At 41.0% G+C, this 18,761-nt stretch overlaps 1 protein-coding gene across 11 annotated transcripts in view; it reads right to left on the bottom strand.

Annotated features, from left to right (window-relative positions):
- The window catches only part of CUX1 (cut like homeobox 1), a 284,036-nt gene that overhangs the window by 42,675 nt on the left and 222,600 nt on the right, over positions 1-18,761 (bottom strand). For 5 of the 11 annotated variants that reach the window (XM_041126411.1, XM_041126412.1, XM_041126413.1 and 2 more), the window contains 3 exons: positions 6,603-6,905; positions 5,054-5,116; positions 1,963-2,151 (listed from right to left, as the gene is read on the bottom strand). The exons of 1 other annotated variant lie outside the window; for it this stretch is intronic. In XM_041126411.1, coding sequence (XP_040982345.1) covers positions 1,963-2,151; positions 5,054-5,116; positions 6,603-6,905 — 555 coding nt within the window. The remainder of the gene's footprint in view (positions 1-1,962; positions 2,152-5,053; positions 5,117-6,602; positions 6,906-18,761) is intronic. 5 more of the 11 variants (XM_030027002.1, XM_030027003.1, XM_030027007.1 and 2 more) reach the window with 2 other exon arrangements.

Genomic DNA, 18,761 nt, shown 5'->3' with positions numbered 1-18,761 from the left:
CTGAGGTAAAACAGAGCCCCTTTTAATATAATTTTTATCTTATGCGGTATTGAACAAGATTATTAAAAAGCGAAATAATGGGGAAATAAAGGGAATTAACTTTTCTCCTGACAGCAGGCTTCAGTAGTGTTCAGTGAGGAGTGTGACGTTACGAGCAGCACACACACTGGGAGGTTATAAGAAAGAGGAATGAACTCTTCCAAGGCAGGAAAGGTGGTGCAGAGTGTCTCAGCCTAGTGAGCGTGAACCCCCGTCTTCCTCCAAAGAGGTTAGTTAATGTACATTGCAAATTTTCAGAACCTTTTAAAATGGACATTTATAGCACAAACTTCAGACTGGCAGAACAGAAAAAGAGATATATGCAGCTCACCTTTATCATAATTATTAATTTACTCCCTTAATAAAATGTGGCAGAGAAATAATTGATAATAATGTTTCACTGGTAGCAGATACAGCTGCATTGTTCTTTAACTGACATTAGCTGAAGGGAAAGTTAAATTCTTAATGTGGCTCTAGAGCAATTTAAAAGGTTAAATCACAGGATCCTTACCTGCATGAAAGGATTTTGCAGAAAATACAGGGTTGAATTCACTTTAGAGTGCTCTGCTATGAGGACAGCACTTACACAGTTCAGGAGCTCAGCACAGAGTCTCAATGATTTATAGCCTTATCTCTATTCAGGTGCCATCTATAGAGCATATGTATTGCACAGTGTTTGATAAGAATCCAGTTTAGAAAATAGTTTTGAAAGGATATTGTCAGTACTACTTTTAAATTATTTTTATTTTATTTTCCTGCATTATGGGCGATATTCTCTTTGAGGCTATAAAAATCCAGATAGTTGACAATTTTATTTCTGCCATGTTTCCAATACAGCAAAAACCATCATGGCTCCCTTTGGTTTACAGTTGTAAGTGGGAAACCCAAGTGGATTTTACTCCCCACGGAAGATTATACACAATTTGTGACAAGATACTGCACTGCATTATATTATACTGGTTACTACGACAAGGATTTGAATTTCTTCTTAAAAGCATGCAAGACTACAATTTTCCCAGAAGCTCCCTCACTGCAATTTTTAATATAATCATAAAGGTCTTGATCAAATGTGTTAATGCTTTCAGGACATCAGTCAACAGCAGCGCTTTCAGTGCACACGATTAATGCTGTCTGTACTAATATCATTAAGGGATAGCTCAAGAGATGTATATATCATTAATTAGTTAACTGCTGATAATGGCAGCCTATGAGTCTCTCTTGTAAAATCACACGAATGTACTAAAAACAGGGCTCTGAATAACCACTGGTTTTTAGTAATGACTTTAAAATATAGAGAGTAGGATAAATTTTCATGATATACTCCCTACTAAGATACCCAATAAAAACTTAGAACTCTCACTGGTACATACTCATGACCTCGCTGTTTTATGCGAGCATGTATTAACACAATCACCTTTCCCCATCCCTATAAAGGCTACAAATTTAATTATTCTCAAACGCCCTTTTATAAAGACTGCATTTTTCTTTCCTGCTAGCGACCACCAGTGCAGGACTGGCAAGAAGCTCTCTCAGGAATCAATGCGCAGTTCTTCAAGCCCAACATCTGTGACCAGCTGCAGCACTATTAACTAATAACCCAAAGCCAGCTCCCAAACTCACATTTCTCATTTGGTAAGGCAAGTTATCAGTGATACACCAGGGCCTCAGTAATTAATCTATAGGAGAATATAGCAATGATTTCATGACAGCTGGTGAGTATTCCGGGTTTGGGGTTAGTTTTTTTGGTTTTTTTGAGATGTATCTGCTTCAGCTAGCATCAAAAAAAGCTGTCATGAAGTCCTTGTGCATAACCTTCATAATACTGGATCAATGGTGCCTTTATACTATTTATGGAGAATTATAAAAGACACGGTCATCTTTGAAATAACAGAAAACATGAGTCAGCAGTCTCCTCCAAGTTACCTTTTTTCTCCATTCGTTTCATATCCATCAGCTTCTCCACGTTGTTGGGATCGTTCAGCCACAGCTGCATGCGGACAAAGGGTTCCCGTCCCTTCAAACTCAGCTTGTGCCAGGGCTTCGGGCGAGCCAGAAGGTCTGAGACAGAGCCTTGTGTTAGCCCTAGGATTGTCTCCCCAAACAAACGCTGACCTAATACGAAATTGAAAATCGCATGAATTCATTCAGCTAAGAGACAAGGCTAACTAAAAAGACAGAACACGTCTACGAAATCATTCGTCAATTATTCTTACTTCAGAATTGGTTGAAAACCCAAAGGAAACATTTAGAAGAATAAAAGCTCTGCCCCCCACTAAAAGTGTAAGTATTGAGCTTTCGTTTAATCCTTAGGATCTGACTGTGGCAAAGAGGGGAGCTCAACATGTTTGGGGACCAGGATCTTACAGTGAAACAGTGTGCAAAAAATAAAATCAATGTGATTAAAATAAACGGAACTTCTAGCTAAGCAGGCAACTAGTGAGAACAGTGAGGCTACTTAGCTCTTATGCAGGAGGGTAGTGCAACAGCTTCGTTCCAACAGGGCAATCCAAACATTTCAAGCAATCAATGAACCAAGACTAGTGCAACCCACCCATTCAGCAACGGTCATGTAAGTGTCCGCCAAGACACATGTACGTACATATTTGCTGTGTTGTACTATCTGTGGTGTTCTAACTGTGTCTTACCAACCACAGATAATCACATTTTACAATGTAACAGCTTTTTTTACAGCCTCTACAGTACTTCTAGTTAAGAACACTTAATTTGAGTTCTCTTTTAAAATGCTATCATCTAGCAGGGTGAAAACTGCATATGCTTTCCAATGCACAGCATTTGTATGTACATTGGTAATACTATTTTCATATGGTTAAAATCTAACTTATCAAAGACTGCGGAAAATGCCTGTGCAGCTCAAACCCAGTGATACAGCTGGTTTTCTAAACCCCTTCCTTCACTTCAGTGTTCTTCCTAAGCTAAACTGCCTTGATATGGAACAGCTTTTTTTTACAAGACAGAGCCTGAAGTCATCTGACTCATCACCGGTGATTTCTGATAGAAGCGCAGCTATCATGTATTTTCAAGGTAACCCAAAGATCTTTCCATACCGACCAAGTTTAGGCCTCAGGGTCTTGTGTCTGATCTGTAGCTTCTGAATGCCCTCACTAACACAAAGCAGAACGCCTTTCCTTCACTTCCTAGCAATGCCAGCATTCTTAGCCAGTGGCAACAAACAGATCCCTAAGAGACAACGCAGATGCGTGGGGGCTTATGCTCCTACAGCTCTGCAGGACATGCCCGTGCTTGCAAAAGGACCATCAACTCTTGCCTTCATAGCCTCACCTGATCCTGACAGAAACAGGTTGTGGAAAGTATCTGCTCTACAGACCCATCCCCTGTGCTTAACTCTATGAATCTCCTCCTCCTCTTTAAAAACATCCCAAGACTTTTGCCCTGGTGATTTTTTTTTTTTGCCTGTATGGGGAGAGGAAGGAATGTGGGACCAGTTAGAAGCTGCAGAACGTCCCATTCAGATGCATGGGGCAGGTGGGTCTGCATAGCTTTTGGAGGAAGCAGCTGAGATAAGGGAAGGCAGAAAGGGGAAACGAGGACAGGGCTAACATGACACAGTCTGCTAATAAGCTCTAAAACTAACCCTGGAAATGGTCTTACAGACTGAACAGAAACCTAAATTCAGAATTCACTGAAGTTCCTAAGTAATAAGTCATTTTCCACTACCGTCAATATCAGGAAAATCAGACAAAAGATGTAATTCAGGGCCAATTTTAGATCACGCGTATTGCAGAGTTAACCTACTCCCTGTTTGTATTTAAAAACATCAGTAAGGCCTCATCCATTTACCTTTAAACCTGCCAGCTACTAGCAAGATAAGACAGCTACTTTAAAAATCTTTTAATTTGCCTTCATAAATAACTTTCCTTTAATGTTCCCCACAGTTTCTAACCCCAGGCTGTGCCCAGGCTGCAATGCGATGAGCATTTCTCCCAGCGGCCGTGAGAGCTCCGAGAGCCGCTGTGCAGTGCCAGTGCGGCCACTGCCACTGCCCGCGTGGCTGCGCAGTAAATTGGAGCAGGAAGCTGATCCGAGTCAGACTAACCTACCAAGAATAAAACGGCCTCTTTTGACTCAGACCAACTGGTCCAGTTTACTGTGTGGCCACATGAACAGGAATACTGGCACAAATTTGCAAAAGCGTTGGGAAAAAGCAGCCCAGATCAGGTACTAGCAATGCTCCTAAACAAAAGGAACTTCAAACTACAGCCTAAAAATTAAAAATGCAAACGTGGAAGGAGGTAACAACATGTTCTCTAGGTGTTAAGAACAAAGCTAAAGATGTTTGTGTCATTTGTTTTATCCCAGGATACTGCAGGACAGGATAAAACACCTGAAAGACTCCCAAGCTAATGGGGAATGTGTTAGAAATAATTCTCAGGAGGTAGCAGGTGTATCACACTCCATCTTCATCAGAGTGCTATTAATAACTGGAATACTTTTAAGCACAGGTTTCCTAAAACTCCTGCTAATTCTCTCCATCTTTTACCCTAATATCCTTCACGCCTGTTGCCACTGATGTAGCTCCTCATGGACAAAACTTTCTGCAAATCATGCTGGTTTCATGGTTAGTCCTGGCCCTTTCTGCAAAATCCCCACCATTGCCATCCTTCAATAGCTCACTGAATTTGCCTCCCTCTCTATGTTGCCCAACAGGGAATCACTGATAATACTATGACATTTGGGACTAGGAATACCAGCAACATCCCAGTGTTAATGCTGCCAGCATCGTTTGCTAAAATGGTGAGTGTTGAACAAATGCTAAAAGGCACGGGAGGAGAGACCCGCCAAACACATCTTGAATGGTTTTGCACAACCGTGGTCTTTACTGGCCGATGATATTGGAACAACTGAGCCACCACCAGTTGCCTAAGACAGGTTCACAAGGCCCTGTGGCCTAAGACAGAGAAACCTGTGCACCGAGTCAATCTGGTGCACTAGCACACTGAGGGCGCAAAAGGAGACATTGAAACTGGTTCCACACCTAATGCAGAGTTTGGGGCACATTTCCTGGCTCTTCTGCTGCTTTTTAGGCTTGTCAGCCACACTGTAGGAAAACAAAAATCATGGGAAATAAAAAAGACTAAGTAAAAATGGCATCAAAGCAAATGTAAACAAAAATACTTTTTCAAACCTCTCTGGAACACCAGAGCAGGTACAGCACTCAACAGCATTTTGCCCAAAAACTAGGGGCTTGAACCTGCAAACCCTTACCGTGACTTGTGGTTTTATCTCTACAGTATCTCCACTGAACAAGCAATCACAATCTGCCCATGCCAATGTGCACGAGCAAGTAATTCTGCTGGGTTCAGTGGAACACAATCTCATGCAGGGTATGTCCATGATCAGGGCCATTTTCTTTTTTTCCCAAATTATGTTAAATGAGAACTTGCAACCTCCCCCATCCCAGTATTTTTCCCCTTTAAAAAAAAATAAAAAATCTAAGGTAATAACATGTTATTCTCTGTCTAGCTGAAAAAAGGCTTCCTTACATACTAAAATAAAGGAGTTTTTACTTATTACAGTCACAGTGTTCAGATGATATGGATGGAATTCTTCCCACATAAGTATCATCAGTAATCTAAAGCTACGCTTATGTTTTTGGTCCCATCTGTAGTGAATGGAGAGAAACTGGTACTTCTGGGGAGTGATTCATCCCAACCATCTCAGACATCTATTTTGAACATCTAAATGCAGGCGAGATGAATCCCCTGCTAAGCCCCAGAAGCATGTGCAGGTAACACTGGGGCAGCCTTACTGCCTTCCCGCTAGAGACTTCAAAGGACTCCTAAAGGTTTCCCAATGCCTTGTGAGGGAAGCAAGTGTTAAACACATATGAAGAACTAGTGATTTAGAGAGACAGTCGCAGTATTAAGCATGGATTTCCCATACTCAGATCAGGTCATTCCCTTTGACTATTCCAAATATATAGCCATGTCAACATTAAACTTAATTCAAAACCTCATCTGTAAGCAAGAGCAGCCTTAGCTTTGCACACCTCTAAGCAAAATAACTGAATGGCCCCACACACTTATCTACAGGTTTATCTAAACCTCAACTGAGTCTGAATTTACCCTCCCAGCTCTACAGGTACGCTATGACTTTTGCTTGTGATGCACCTCCCTCTCCAATCATGCTGGACTGTACTTCACCTATGCCTAAAATGTTGGGGCCTTGAATCTACAAGCATGGGGAAAACAACGTTTCTCAAGGGGAGATCACACTGGCTTTGGGGTTCTGGTCTTCTCGACAGCCTGCTGGACTGTATTTAGGGAGGTGGGAGCAGTATCTGGCTGGTGAGCCAGGAGCAGAGCTTAAGAGCAAGGGTATGATGACATTTTAAGTAGAGTGTGACAATCTGAAAGGATTTTTCTACTAGTTTAAAAAAAATAAAAAACTTTTTAACAGATTAAAGCTTAGACCAGAGTCAAAACCAAGTATTCTTGTAAACATCTACTGAAATATAGTTTAAAAATAAAAGCATGAACACCTTCGTTTTATTTTGGTCAAGAAATGAGAATAAAGCGATTTACCAAGATTGTTGTCTGTTAGCACTTCTTTGACCCTCTTCGTAATGCCATATGTATCCAGCTCAGGGGACATAGCAACCAGTTCTTGGATGCTGAGTGCCGAGTGGCCCGACAGTGGCAAAGGTGTTGTAGACTGGGATTCAGAAGCAGGCGGCTCGCTAGGTTCTTGGGATTTGCCGTCTTTACTTGTCTCTATAGTGGGACAGGGTTGCTGTACCAATTCAGTCAGGCTTTTCACTGATTCACTGGAACTCATGGGAGATTCAGGAGCAGGACTGCAACTGGCAGAAGTCTTTGGAGTGCTTTCTGCAATTAAAAAAAGAAAAAAGTCCCCACTTTAGCAAAATTGTAATGTTTTGATTGCAGGATATTTAACTTTCCTTCTCATTTATATTCCACCTACTTAAAGAAATGCCTAAGTATGCAAAATGCTACTTGTTATGACTTGGTTACTAAAAAGCCTCTTTTTAAAAACAGAATTATTTTCTAATTTTATCTTGAGTCATCTCTGCTTTCTTATAGAGACAAGATGTACAAATAAAAATCAGGAAAAAATGAAGTGCAATAGTCTGTAAGTTTGCAAGAAATTTCCTTGGTCAGGAAATCTCATAGTTTTGCTTTCCACACCATTTTTGTATAAGGATGCTCTTAAATCTACCATTATAGACTGGTTTAAGTCTCCTTCTGTGACTTGTAACTCACTCACTCAGCCACTATTTTTGTAGTGTCATAAGGGATTTTCTACAACTGATACAACTTTTTATCTTGAGAGTGTTATTGATTTCATTTTGTTTATCACTCGTATCACATTTTTGCACTTCTCTTTGCCCAGAAATAACTTAACAAGATTAAAATACAGTTTGTGATTATGTTGTATTAATTAACGTGTTTGAGAATCCACCATAAAGTTAGCTAGTGGATCAGAAGACACTCAAATCTGTTATTGTGACACTTTGTTTAAAAGAAAGCTTTCTGAATCTGTTAATTTGCCAACAACAATAGGTTCTGTACAAAATGTTGTTTTCCCCTAATAAATTCACATTTATCTCTAACGGAACGTACCAACTGAGCTTATGCAGAAAATCCAGACATCAAGGGTTCAGTCTAAACATTTTTTAAAGCAACAACACGTAGACAATGTGGTTTAGAACAATTCCCTTCAAAAGATAAAGAGCACAGGCAATTTTTCCATTCACAGTTCTTCCCCATTTTTGTGGGACTGCTTCCTCCTCCTTGCTGTCTCACATCTCATTATTTGACACGGTTAACCGCATGTATCTCAGATTCACACATCAGCGGATTTGTCTCGAGATCTCTGGAGGAAGCTTACAATGCTCGCAATTGTACAAGGATGAGGCTAGTCGACATCAAAAACTTAGTCCCTCTAACAGAATTGTGTTTTCCTGAGTACTGCAACACTACTATGAGAGCAGTTCGGTCTGCAGCATCATGTCCTGTCGCTACCACGCTGATGGCCAATAGCAAATGTCACTATTTTTCAAGTTTGCTTGTTTATTATCCAGAATATTGTCAAATCATTACAGAACACGCAGCTTGTGTAGCATGGAAACATATCCCAAATACTAAAGGAAAATACTACGTAAGTAAAAGTAGGGTTCAAGCGAAGCAGGGTGCACAGTGTAATTGTCTTGTTCAAGGTAATAGCAGCTTTCACGATGCTGCATTGAAGAGAGGTTCCCTGACACACTTACATAAAGTTGGTCTCTCAAACCAAACAATTGGACTTTTTCCTTCGTGCTTTGAGAGATGCAAAAGAGGCAGACATAAAAGGAAAGCAAGGCGCATATAAATCTTTAAGGTAATAGGGATCTTAAAAATCTTATTTCTTTTCTCTGTTCACCCTAGGTCATCATACAACTGAATACAAAACCCAGCAAATGTTATTTTTGTATCAGGAGCAGCAAAGGAATTGTACTGTAAATTTGCCCTGATTCACCCATGCGAGGGACCAATTTGGCAGATCATCCATCTTGTTCACTGTACACTGTCAGGGATGGCATGAATTCCCTACATGATAAACAGATTTCTTCTCAGGTCTGTGTCCTTTAACCCACAGCAAGGTCAAAATTATGGCTGCCTAGCTAATAAACTGCACGGCACTCGTTCAAGTTCCCTCTAATTTTGTCCCTTGTGCCAGCTTATACAAATCTTACTGAATAACTAGAGCAGCTGCAAATTTCCTATACAATTCCTCATCCGTGCACTGCAAACCACATGCACACATGAAGCGCAGAAAAAATCCAAAATAAAAAAAACCCCAACCACACAGGACTAAACAAAAGCATTTATTAATGCTTCTTTCTCCCTCTCGTTTCCCTGCCCAGCCTAATTATGTAAACAACAAAGGTAATCTATATTATCATCTATCACTGAAATGCTCTGTGTTGCTCACATATTAGCTTATTTATTTTTTATATCACATATCAAGAGCTTACTTGAATTTCATTTTTAAGACCAATCTGCTGCTTATTTACTCAAAAAGGTAGGATTATCTGAATCTAATTTTGAAAGGCAGTACAGATGACAAACTGCTTTTTTTTCCCCAACGAAAGGCAAGTGTATAGTGATTTCAGATGAGGCATTATGCGCATATACTACAAATAACTCAAAATATGTTCCCCATTCATTTTTAGCATTTTTCCCTTATGGAAAAACATTTTCAATATCACATAAATATTTGAGGAAAAGATCTATTATTTGGAGAAGTCAATTCAATAATCAAATAATGCAAACATTTCCCGTTAATCTACTTAAAAAATTAAATAGACATTTAGAGTACAAGTGACTGCTCACAGAACAAAGGGGAAAATTGAATGTATTCACTATTACAGATTTAACTGTCAATCCACAGCCATTTCGCATGTTTTATGAAATAATTTGTCTGTATTCATTTCTCTCAAGTTCCTCACAGGACAAAGAAATAAATTCAGGACATCTGAAAAATACATATTAAGATTTCAAAAGTAGCAATTGAACATTTCCAATGAAAACAATACATTGAAAGCTTATTTCTTTAAAACGTGTTCTGCTTTTTTAACCCCAGACTGCACTGAAGAATAGCACTAACTTAAGAGCGATCCAGTTTCTTACGAGTGAGTAAGTGATGTTCACTGAATATTTACATGTTTGTATTTACTGAGGAAGAGATCATTTTGTCAATATGAGTGTAAAACTGCATTATGGTAGGCTATACAACCTGCAAACCCCAAGGCCACCATTTATTGATGAAGTTACTTTAATAAATTCCAGATAAAACTTTCCTATACCAAAGGAGTGTTGCATTTTGCTTTCCAACAGCCTGCATCCAGTTTAAAACCTGAAGCAAAAGCCCCAAAACTTCAAAAATAATGTGCTAGAAGTAAGAAACTGGAGAGATCAAGAGCATCATGAGCAATGAGGTGATTGCAGAACCTGGGATTTTTTTAAGTCTCAGGTAGCCAAAGGCTTTAGCCATGCCCTGCGCTTTATAGAGGATGGGAGAAACAGGGTCTCCCCAAACTAACTTGGTGGAAAGATGGTGTCCATTAGGTCCCAAAGCACGTGATGAATACACAGTTCAACATGACACTTTTAAATGATAGGGAAACTGGTGTAACTTCTGCACAACTACAGGATGATGTTGACAAATGTCATTAGAGATTCAAATACACCATGAAAGCATTTAAGTGATCCAAATCTTCTAAAGCTGCAAGTATAACTGAGTCATGAAAGGGTGAAGGCTCTCCCATGCACTTTCTACATTATTAATTCAAACTATATGTCTGGGGTATAGGGAAGTTAAGACACCTCCAACCAATTTTTAAAAGCACATTCAAATATGCAGCATAGAAAATAATAATCTAATGCAAATCAAGTACTAGAAAGTAATCCTGCATAAACGGGCCACCAATCTGAAATACTTGGCAGGTGCAGTTGGCCTCCATTCATAGCTAAAACATGAAGACAACTGAAACACCAACACTGGCTATTTCACAGTTGATGAAAACAGCTAAGAGCGAGCTATGACCATACAGTGAAGGTGAGCACTCCAACTGAAACATCAACACTGGCTATTTCACAGTTGATGAAAACAGCTAAGAGAGAGCTATGGCTATACAGTGAAGGTGAGCACTCAAGTCTTTGAAGGCAAATATGTCTTCATAAAGACAAATACATCTGATGCAGTTTGCAAACGCCAGAGCGCCATACTTGGGAACACATCGCTCCTGGCGGAACACATGGTCCTTATTCGTAAGTCAGGAAATTCTTCAGTTTTGTTTTTTCCTACTACAATACTAGTGAGGGATGCATAATCTCAGATGAAGATGTATAAACAAATGGAAACAAAGTCAACAGTATACAAATACCTTCTGTTTTCTTTTTAAATATTATTTTCCCCAATATAAAATTGCCTCTTGAATAACCATCTTCCTGCAACAAAGCCCCAAACCAGCTTGCCCATTTCCCTCCCCACCCCTTAGTAGTTATCAGTTAAGAAACTAAACAAACTTTGCAAACAGTTTAGCATATATGTGGTCTGTCTGAGCATTTTACAAAACTAGTTGAGAACCATAACAAATTGACCTTGCTTTAATTACATGAACACAGAAAATCTTTTGTGGTCTTGCATTCCTTAGCGCAACGGATGAAGCCCAATGATGCTTTGGTCCCGTACATCCTCTAACACCTTCCCCATAGCTTCGATCAAGACAGTGTTTTGGAAAATGTGACAAAGTCGGAAAACAGAGTTCCAGTCTCAGTTCATTTGTTACGGCGGTTTTCCTGAACTTAACATTAGATTTTCTTATTGTTCTCCAACTACAACGTTTCCCAGCCCCATGCTGGGGTCAGGTCCCCAGTACTGGATCCCAGGTCCTGAATTGCTTGAACACTGGTTGTAGAGCATTCTGGACTACGAATATCCCGCTGGTGGCCTGCAAATTACCTGAAAACACTTCCCTCAACACAGTATCAGCCTGACACGTTCCTCTACGAGGTCCGATCACGTTCTGCCATTGTAACATGACAAAATCCCTATAGGGTGTAACAAACTACAGGCCGCACTGGGCTCCCCTCCTGCAGCACTCCTGAGCATCACTTGCTCAGCTGCATGAACTCAGCAATCAGAGACATTTAATTATGTTCTGCAAAACTGCAGGGCACTGGTCAAGAAGGACCTTTTTTGTGATGTACAGGAACTCTTCCAACCACAGGAAGGAATCTAACATGGCCCTCCCTACAAAAGCAGCCATATAGCTCAGATCCACCGCACACTTCAGCTGGAGGCTCCTTCTGAAGCTCAGGACACCTCAGATGCAAAGACTTGCAGGTAACGCCTGCTACAACCTCCCCAGAAAATCACAGATGTCTACATGACCTGACACCAGTCCCGGATGTATCGCCCTCAACGGAGGTATCTAGATGACGGAGCAGTGTTGAGACATGGATACGGTTTCACCAGTCCCAGAGGCATCACACTGCTGTCTGCCAGCACCGGCAGATTCCTCCAGTGGAATTTCTTGTACACATTTTGAGAGCTGCAGGTTTGCCACTTTTGCTCAGACCCTGCCTCAAGTCCTACAGCCATGGCAGCATGCTGACTTTGCATCCACATGTAAATCCGAAGTTCAGAGCAAAGATTTGAACAAGAGCATCTGAATTCACAAGCATAAAACACAAGCTCAATGCTCCGAGCCTCTCCTCCCAGCACACTCGCCTGTCTATAAAGAGCACTCTGTACTTTTGCAGCTCAGGAACCGCTGGGAGAATACACTGCCCAACCTTTGTTGCTAACACAAGCTTAGCTAATAAGCTGCAAAAGGACTCAAGGGGAACGAGGTACAGAACATGGCGAAGTTGGGGAAGACCATGCAAAACACAGAAGGTATTCAGGGGCCTCTAAAAGGATTATGAAAAATATTATATTCTAAAGGCAGCAGGCAGACAACAGCTGCCTTAAGTTTCAGAGCGAAGTGGATTGAAAAAGCAGATCCACTATAATTTTCAGAGACAAATCTCTGTAGTTTATCTGATCCACTATTTAAATTTCAATACACAGTCCTCTATCTGCAGTAATAATAACCTAAATTCCATTTAGTGTTCATTTGAGCAGTCAGGATAAAGTCATTTCTTATTATCTCCCCACTGTGTAAAAAACAGCTTGAAGGTAGGAAGTCAGCAAGCATTTTCACCAAAAAGTAATTATTGTAAGTGACATTTTTACTGCTGGCATGCCATAAGGCGAACTGCGCATTTGGAAGGACAAGTTGCTAAAACAAAATGACAGGGTACTCTGTGACATTCCGACAAGAACCCAAACATGATTTAACTGGCGCTTGGTTTGATGCACCACTTTTCGTAATGTCCAAAGCTCAGGCTTCAGGTCTATGCCAAACTAGTCAAATTCAAAGTTCCTTATCGAGGCAAAGCGAGAACCGCCACGTTCTGCGCACAGCGGAGCGGGGAGGCAACGAAGCATCCTGTGCTCTGCTCGTTCCCTTTACGGCAAATTAGTAGGGAAGATGAAAGCAGACAAATGTGGACAGGAGACTTCTCGGCAACCTCTTAAAAGAGCATTTGCTACTTCAGGGCCTGCAGTTACCTCCTTGTGCAGACGAGTTAATGGACAACAACAGACCTGGCAGGTTGCCTGAGATCAAAGCATCTCATACTGGGACTGGATTAGTTTCTGCTTTTCCCGGATGATGAGGTTGCCCATTCTACCCAACTTGTAGACCAAAACCAGGGGTATGTTGTCCTGAGAATCGGGACCTGATCACACAGCTGATCAGCAACCTCCTCAAGACAACCGCATTATTCTGTTTCCCAGGCCTGAAAATTTTAGGGAGACATTCTTTTCCTCCGATTTTCTATCTAATTTTACCTTTAGCAATGGCTGTCTTTGCAGTATCTTCTAAAGCATCATAACAACTCTCCTCGCTAACAGCGGTGGCGTGCAAGTTTGAACTATGCAATAAATCTGATCAGCATTTGTGGAACAGCACTGCAATACATCCCTCTTCTGACTAATTAAACGAAAATACCCGTGAAAGCTGAACGCTTTCTCACAGGTAGTGGTTTTGGTGGATTTACTTTAAGTGAGTGAACCTTGCCTATTCACAATTTGCAAATTAATGTGGCTTATGAAAATATGATCCTCCCTACAGTTATAAACTCCCACAGTTATATGTAGGGAGCATACAAACCTCCCTACAGTGTGCATATATAATGATGTAAAGTATGTAGGTACGTGCAGTTATAGTTCCAAGCACTTGCTGTAGTTACGATTATAGATTTCCACTATGACCGTGGAGATTTTGTTTGTTTGTTTTGCAAATGTTGTAACTTTGGGGAAAATGTTATTTTGGGTCTTGGCTCAGAGGGAGATTTTATGTGGATGGGGGGAGGGATCAAAAGAAAACCCCTTTAGGAAAGCATGCAGATGTGTTTGTGTCTGCACTGAAAGGGGAGGAAACCAGCTTTGGTTAACTCTGAAATTACTGGGGCAATACTAAAAATAAAGGTCCCCATTCTGCGTATGAGTATATGTTAAACGACAGGAGCACGTAAAACTAACTGAATGATGAAGGTGAATGTTAGAAGTACTTGAGAAAAACCTGCTTCTGAGTATCGTTAAAGGATTACAATGTTTCGCTGCAGTTTTACGTTGCATTTTAAATAATTATGTTAGCTTTGTGCTTGTATTAAAAAAGGATGTTTTCAGCCATTCCAGAAACCAAAAGGAGCTGGAGAAATCAGATGAACTTCAGAAAAAAGCAAGTGAGATGGGAGCTGGTGATAGACTCATGAAAAGAGATTTACAGCTGGACATTTAAAAGTACTTAGAGAAGTTAGGCAACCAATTCTCCTTTCAATGAATGCACAACCACAAATGCCTCAGACAGTCTTGGAAATCCCACTATTATGCCCAAACCTACATTAAGACTGCAACTTCTCATAGCCAAGAACTAGCATCAATTCCAGTCTAAGGTATCCCTTTCCTGGCTCCATCCTTTACCTCCATTTCTGCCTGATACTGAAGAACAACTGTGCTGTCCCAAGTGCTTGGGGGAACCAAATCTGTGAACCAGATTTGAAAAATAGCCACCTGCCACCACACACCTGCAACACAGTATGGGTGGAAGGGATTAAGAACAGGAACCTGGATCTCTTTCCTGATCTCATTTGCAGTGCAAGCCCATTAGCAAAAGGATGGTCTTTTATGCCAGTCTCACTGTTAGCGTAACGAGGAAAGTCCTGGTGCGGCCTTGGGAGTTAAATGTTGCTTGCGGAACGACAAGCGAAGAACATCCTGTGCCCAGGGCCATCCAACCAACTTTATAACCAAGCAGAGGCATGTCTAGCTGCTGCGTGATCTATGCCTGCTCAGTCTGGATAGCGTGCAGCGAGGAACTAGGCAGGGCAGGGGACCATCCTGCTCAGCTCACAAGCTTTGATCGGGTCAGATTTTCCTCCCTATGCCTGCCTCTTAAAAAGCCTCTGCCACGAGTAGTATGCCAGTGCTATCATTTGGGGCTCATCCCTTTTCCTCTGGCCGCTGTAGGAAGGCAGCACTGAACGTTCTGGCCGGTGAACACTTGCATCCCTTGACACACATCCCTCGAGCTCACACCTTGTGTCAGCGAGTGCCTTGCTGCTCTCCGAGAGGCGTGCTGTGCCCCACTGATGCAAAATGCCTCAATAGCTGAAAAGTTCTCCTCTGCACACTATATGCACCATGCTGCGCCCGGACGCGGGGAGGCAAACCCAGGTACTCTTACAAGAAGAATGGCTAAGCAACGTCGCAGAGCTGGACAACTAAGGCTGCGTAAACTCCAACCATCAAACTTCTACTGAGTCGGGAGGACTCTGGTACTTGGCTGTCCGTTGCCGTGTGGATGGGCTTGGATGGGGAGTACAGATCGCTACGAAGGGCAGTCTGAACATCCAGGATGTCCAGAATCTTGTGCACAAAGACACAACTTGAGTTAATCAATTAAAATGAAAAGCTGCACTGAGATCTGTCGGACTTTGGAACACACACACCAACCCCTGACACAACCGCACCAACTGACAAAACTCTCAAATAAAAAGCATTAAGGGACATTTTTGAAATGGCCTACAGGGAAGCGTGAGGTCTCTATATAGCCATGATTTTAAGTGCTATTCTACAACAAAAGAAGGGGGGAAAAAAAAAAAGGAACTTGAGAATTTTTTTAGCTGGATGTAGACACGCAATCAGAAACATCACAGCAATGCTCAGGTCAGCCCAGCAGCCCCAAATCCTTTCCCAGTCTCACTGGCTAAAAGCAGATGTCTGTGGACATCCATAAACAACACTGTGTAAACAACACAGCAAGCACGAAGGGAGAATATCCTCAAATGCCTACCTGCTCACGTATTGCTTCTTGAGCCAGAAGTAGGGTCTTTGCATTGAAGAGTGCTGAATGATAATTTTTTGTTTTTACATATCACCTTTAAACAATTAAAAAACCCTTTCTAAAAAGAAATCAGATTTTAAATTCGGTGATTAATGACAAAATCATGGCTGCTTTAAAAGACATTGCTCTACGCTGCTAATCTATTTAATATTCAGATTTTTCTGTGTTTCCCTTAGTCAGAAGTCAGTATTTAGAAATAACTGCTGGAAAATATTTTCAATAACCTTATTATTAAAACAGCTTGTGTGCAGAAGCTTTATTAAGGATTTTCTGAACATTAAAACAAATATGTCATGAAAGCAATCAATCAAGATGCCACAACCCCACATAGTTATATTTTTAGTATAATCAAAATAAATGCGTGCACAATACCTTTTGGAAAACAGAGTTAGAGCTTTTAGAGGTTCTGCTGCAGTTTATGGTGTCTTTGTTGACTTGCTGACCTTGTTATTAGAGACTAACTTTAACGTGTTACCATGTTTATGACTGTTTGTTGTCCTCCTCTGTCGTAAGCCTGAGTGTGAAGGTAGTTCTATATCCTCCTTCAAGATTTTAACCTCTTGTCTGCTCCAGACTAGAGTATGAAGCAGAATGCATATGTGCACTGTGCACTGCATTTAAATATATCTCCCCCACTAAATAATGTGGACATTCATTCGCTATGGGCAAGATACATACGGGATGGATCCGAGGCTAATGACTGCCTTCCTACCCCAATAAAGAAGTCCTATCTAACATCCGCAGCACAGTGGGTTGTTCTTCGACTTAGAAGAAAGCAGTCGAAGACGAGTGACCCTGAACATTGCTATACTGAATGCACTCCTCTTCGGGAGGAGTATTGGCTAAAGTACTGAAACAAAATGACATTTACATTGTACGCAACAATATTATAAAAGCTATTAAGGTACATTATTTTACACATCCTCATAATCTCTCCATACTGCTTTACTTAATTTGTGATAAAATTGTTGAGAAAGGGTACTTAATGTAGGACAGTCAGTAAAAGTAATTTATCATCTTCCCGCTTCGGTGCTCACGTTATCAGCGAACTCATTTTCTGCATTCATCATGCAATCAGCCTATTATTTGCATATTAATCAGGCAGTGGACCATGAAAGAGCCGCATCCCAGCCAAATGCTGCACTATCTCAGGAGGAACACTCAGTAATTATCATACATCAGTGTTATGATGTGGTAATTGATTATAACATCTTTCTGTTGCCCCTGGGGAGTCCCACTGCTAACCCAGCTTCAGGCATTCTGTGCAGATTTTTCTCTGAAAATTAGAGAAACCATTGCTGTCCTTTTATTAGATTTCTTTTTTTTTACCTTTACAATAGACAGCTCTCTGAGCATTTCCAAGTTACTTTTGCATCTTTTTTTTTTTTTTTTTTTTTTTAAATGAAACCTTCATTAGGAAAAAAACCACCTGACTCGGATCAGAAAAAGTAAAAAAAACCAAACCCGCAAAACAGAACAGTTGGGCTTATTCTTGTTCGTCCTCTCTCTTTCAAGGTCTGGTGGCTTTTTAGGTGCTGGTATTGCTTACATAATACCCTTTCCCCATCAAACACAACAAAATGTTGCAACTTCAATAGACAGTAATTGCAAAGTTCGCATAAAGGCAGTTAAGCTGCTTTATTTAGGTGCCAAATGAGAGGCTAATTTTGGTCCTCTCGTAAAGGACAAATGAAACATCTGCCAGTTCAAACTTGCACTATTTTTAGGACCCAAGTTCCAGAGGGGTAAAAGAGAGAAACAAACATAAAACACAACCGTAGTTACAGCGCAGCTAATCTCGCACCTCCTTCATGTGTGCAAACCAGGCAGAGAGGAGCCGGAGGGGGCAGCTCCTGGCCCCGCGCTCATCCCAACCTCCCTTCGGCAAGCGAGAAGGAACCACGCCATAGAGAAGAATGTTTTGGCCGGGTGTCTGCAGCGGGGCCGGGCTACCTGCGAGGAGAGCTGGCGAGAATACCTCGCAAGGACAACGTTACTCTCCAAAGCAGCTTCTTGTCCCGGGACAGTCCCATCAGAGAGCCTCTGAGCACTGACAGCACCATGGGGATATTTTGGCAAGCTCAGGTTTTGCCAATAAATAGTATCAAACAGTGCCTGAATTATTCTGGGAAACAATCGCTGTTTTCAACCCCACTCCAGGGCATTATAGATACAGCCAAAGAAAAAGTATCTTTTAAGCTGCTATCAGCAATATCTTTGACAAGTATAAATATGGGACATGTACTATCAGGCCTATTTTACATTTCTTGCTGTCGCTATGTTTTCTCCTTTTGTTAGGCTTTTTAACTGGATATTTTTCTACTTTCACTTTTATTTAAATTTGATCTCAAATCCACTTTGCTTTGTTTTCAGTGCAAGCTGTGTTCCTCACAAGATTCAAAATAGTCACTGGATTCCTTCACTTGCTGTTTCTCTGGAGGGCTGCTGGCAAATTTAAAAACCTCTGATACCCATTTTAGGTGAGAAAAATTCATCAGTTTTTCTTGCACCCTAATGCAAAGGCCAGGCTAGAAGGTAACTTAGACGACATTAATTTTCTGGTAATTTTCTGGTTTTTTTCTTCTCGAGATGATTTGCCATCAAGTAATATATAACTCTATAATCAGAACAGGATTTCGTTGTTAGAGTCTAACAGGCTGTTTATTTCCCTGTTTCAGAGCTACTTCGTGGAGAAGACAGCTGTCTCGTAGCTCCATCCCCA

The sequence above is a fragment of the Aquila chrysaetos genome, chromosome 10 (genome assembly GCF_900496995.4).
Source record: "Aquila chrysaetos chrysaetos chromosome 10, bAquChr1.4, whole genome shotgun sequence".
NCBI classification, from domain to species: domain Eukaryota; kingdom Metazoa; phylum Chordata; class Aves; order Accipitriformes; family Accipitridae; genus Aquila; species Aquila chrysaetos.
This window is presented reverse-complemented; position numbering and strand designations above follow the sequence as displayed.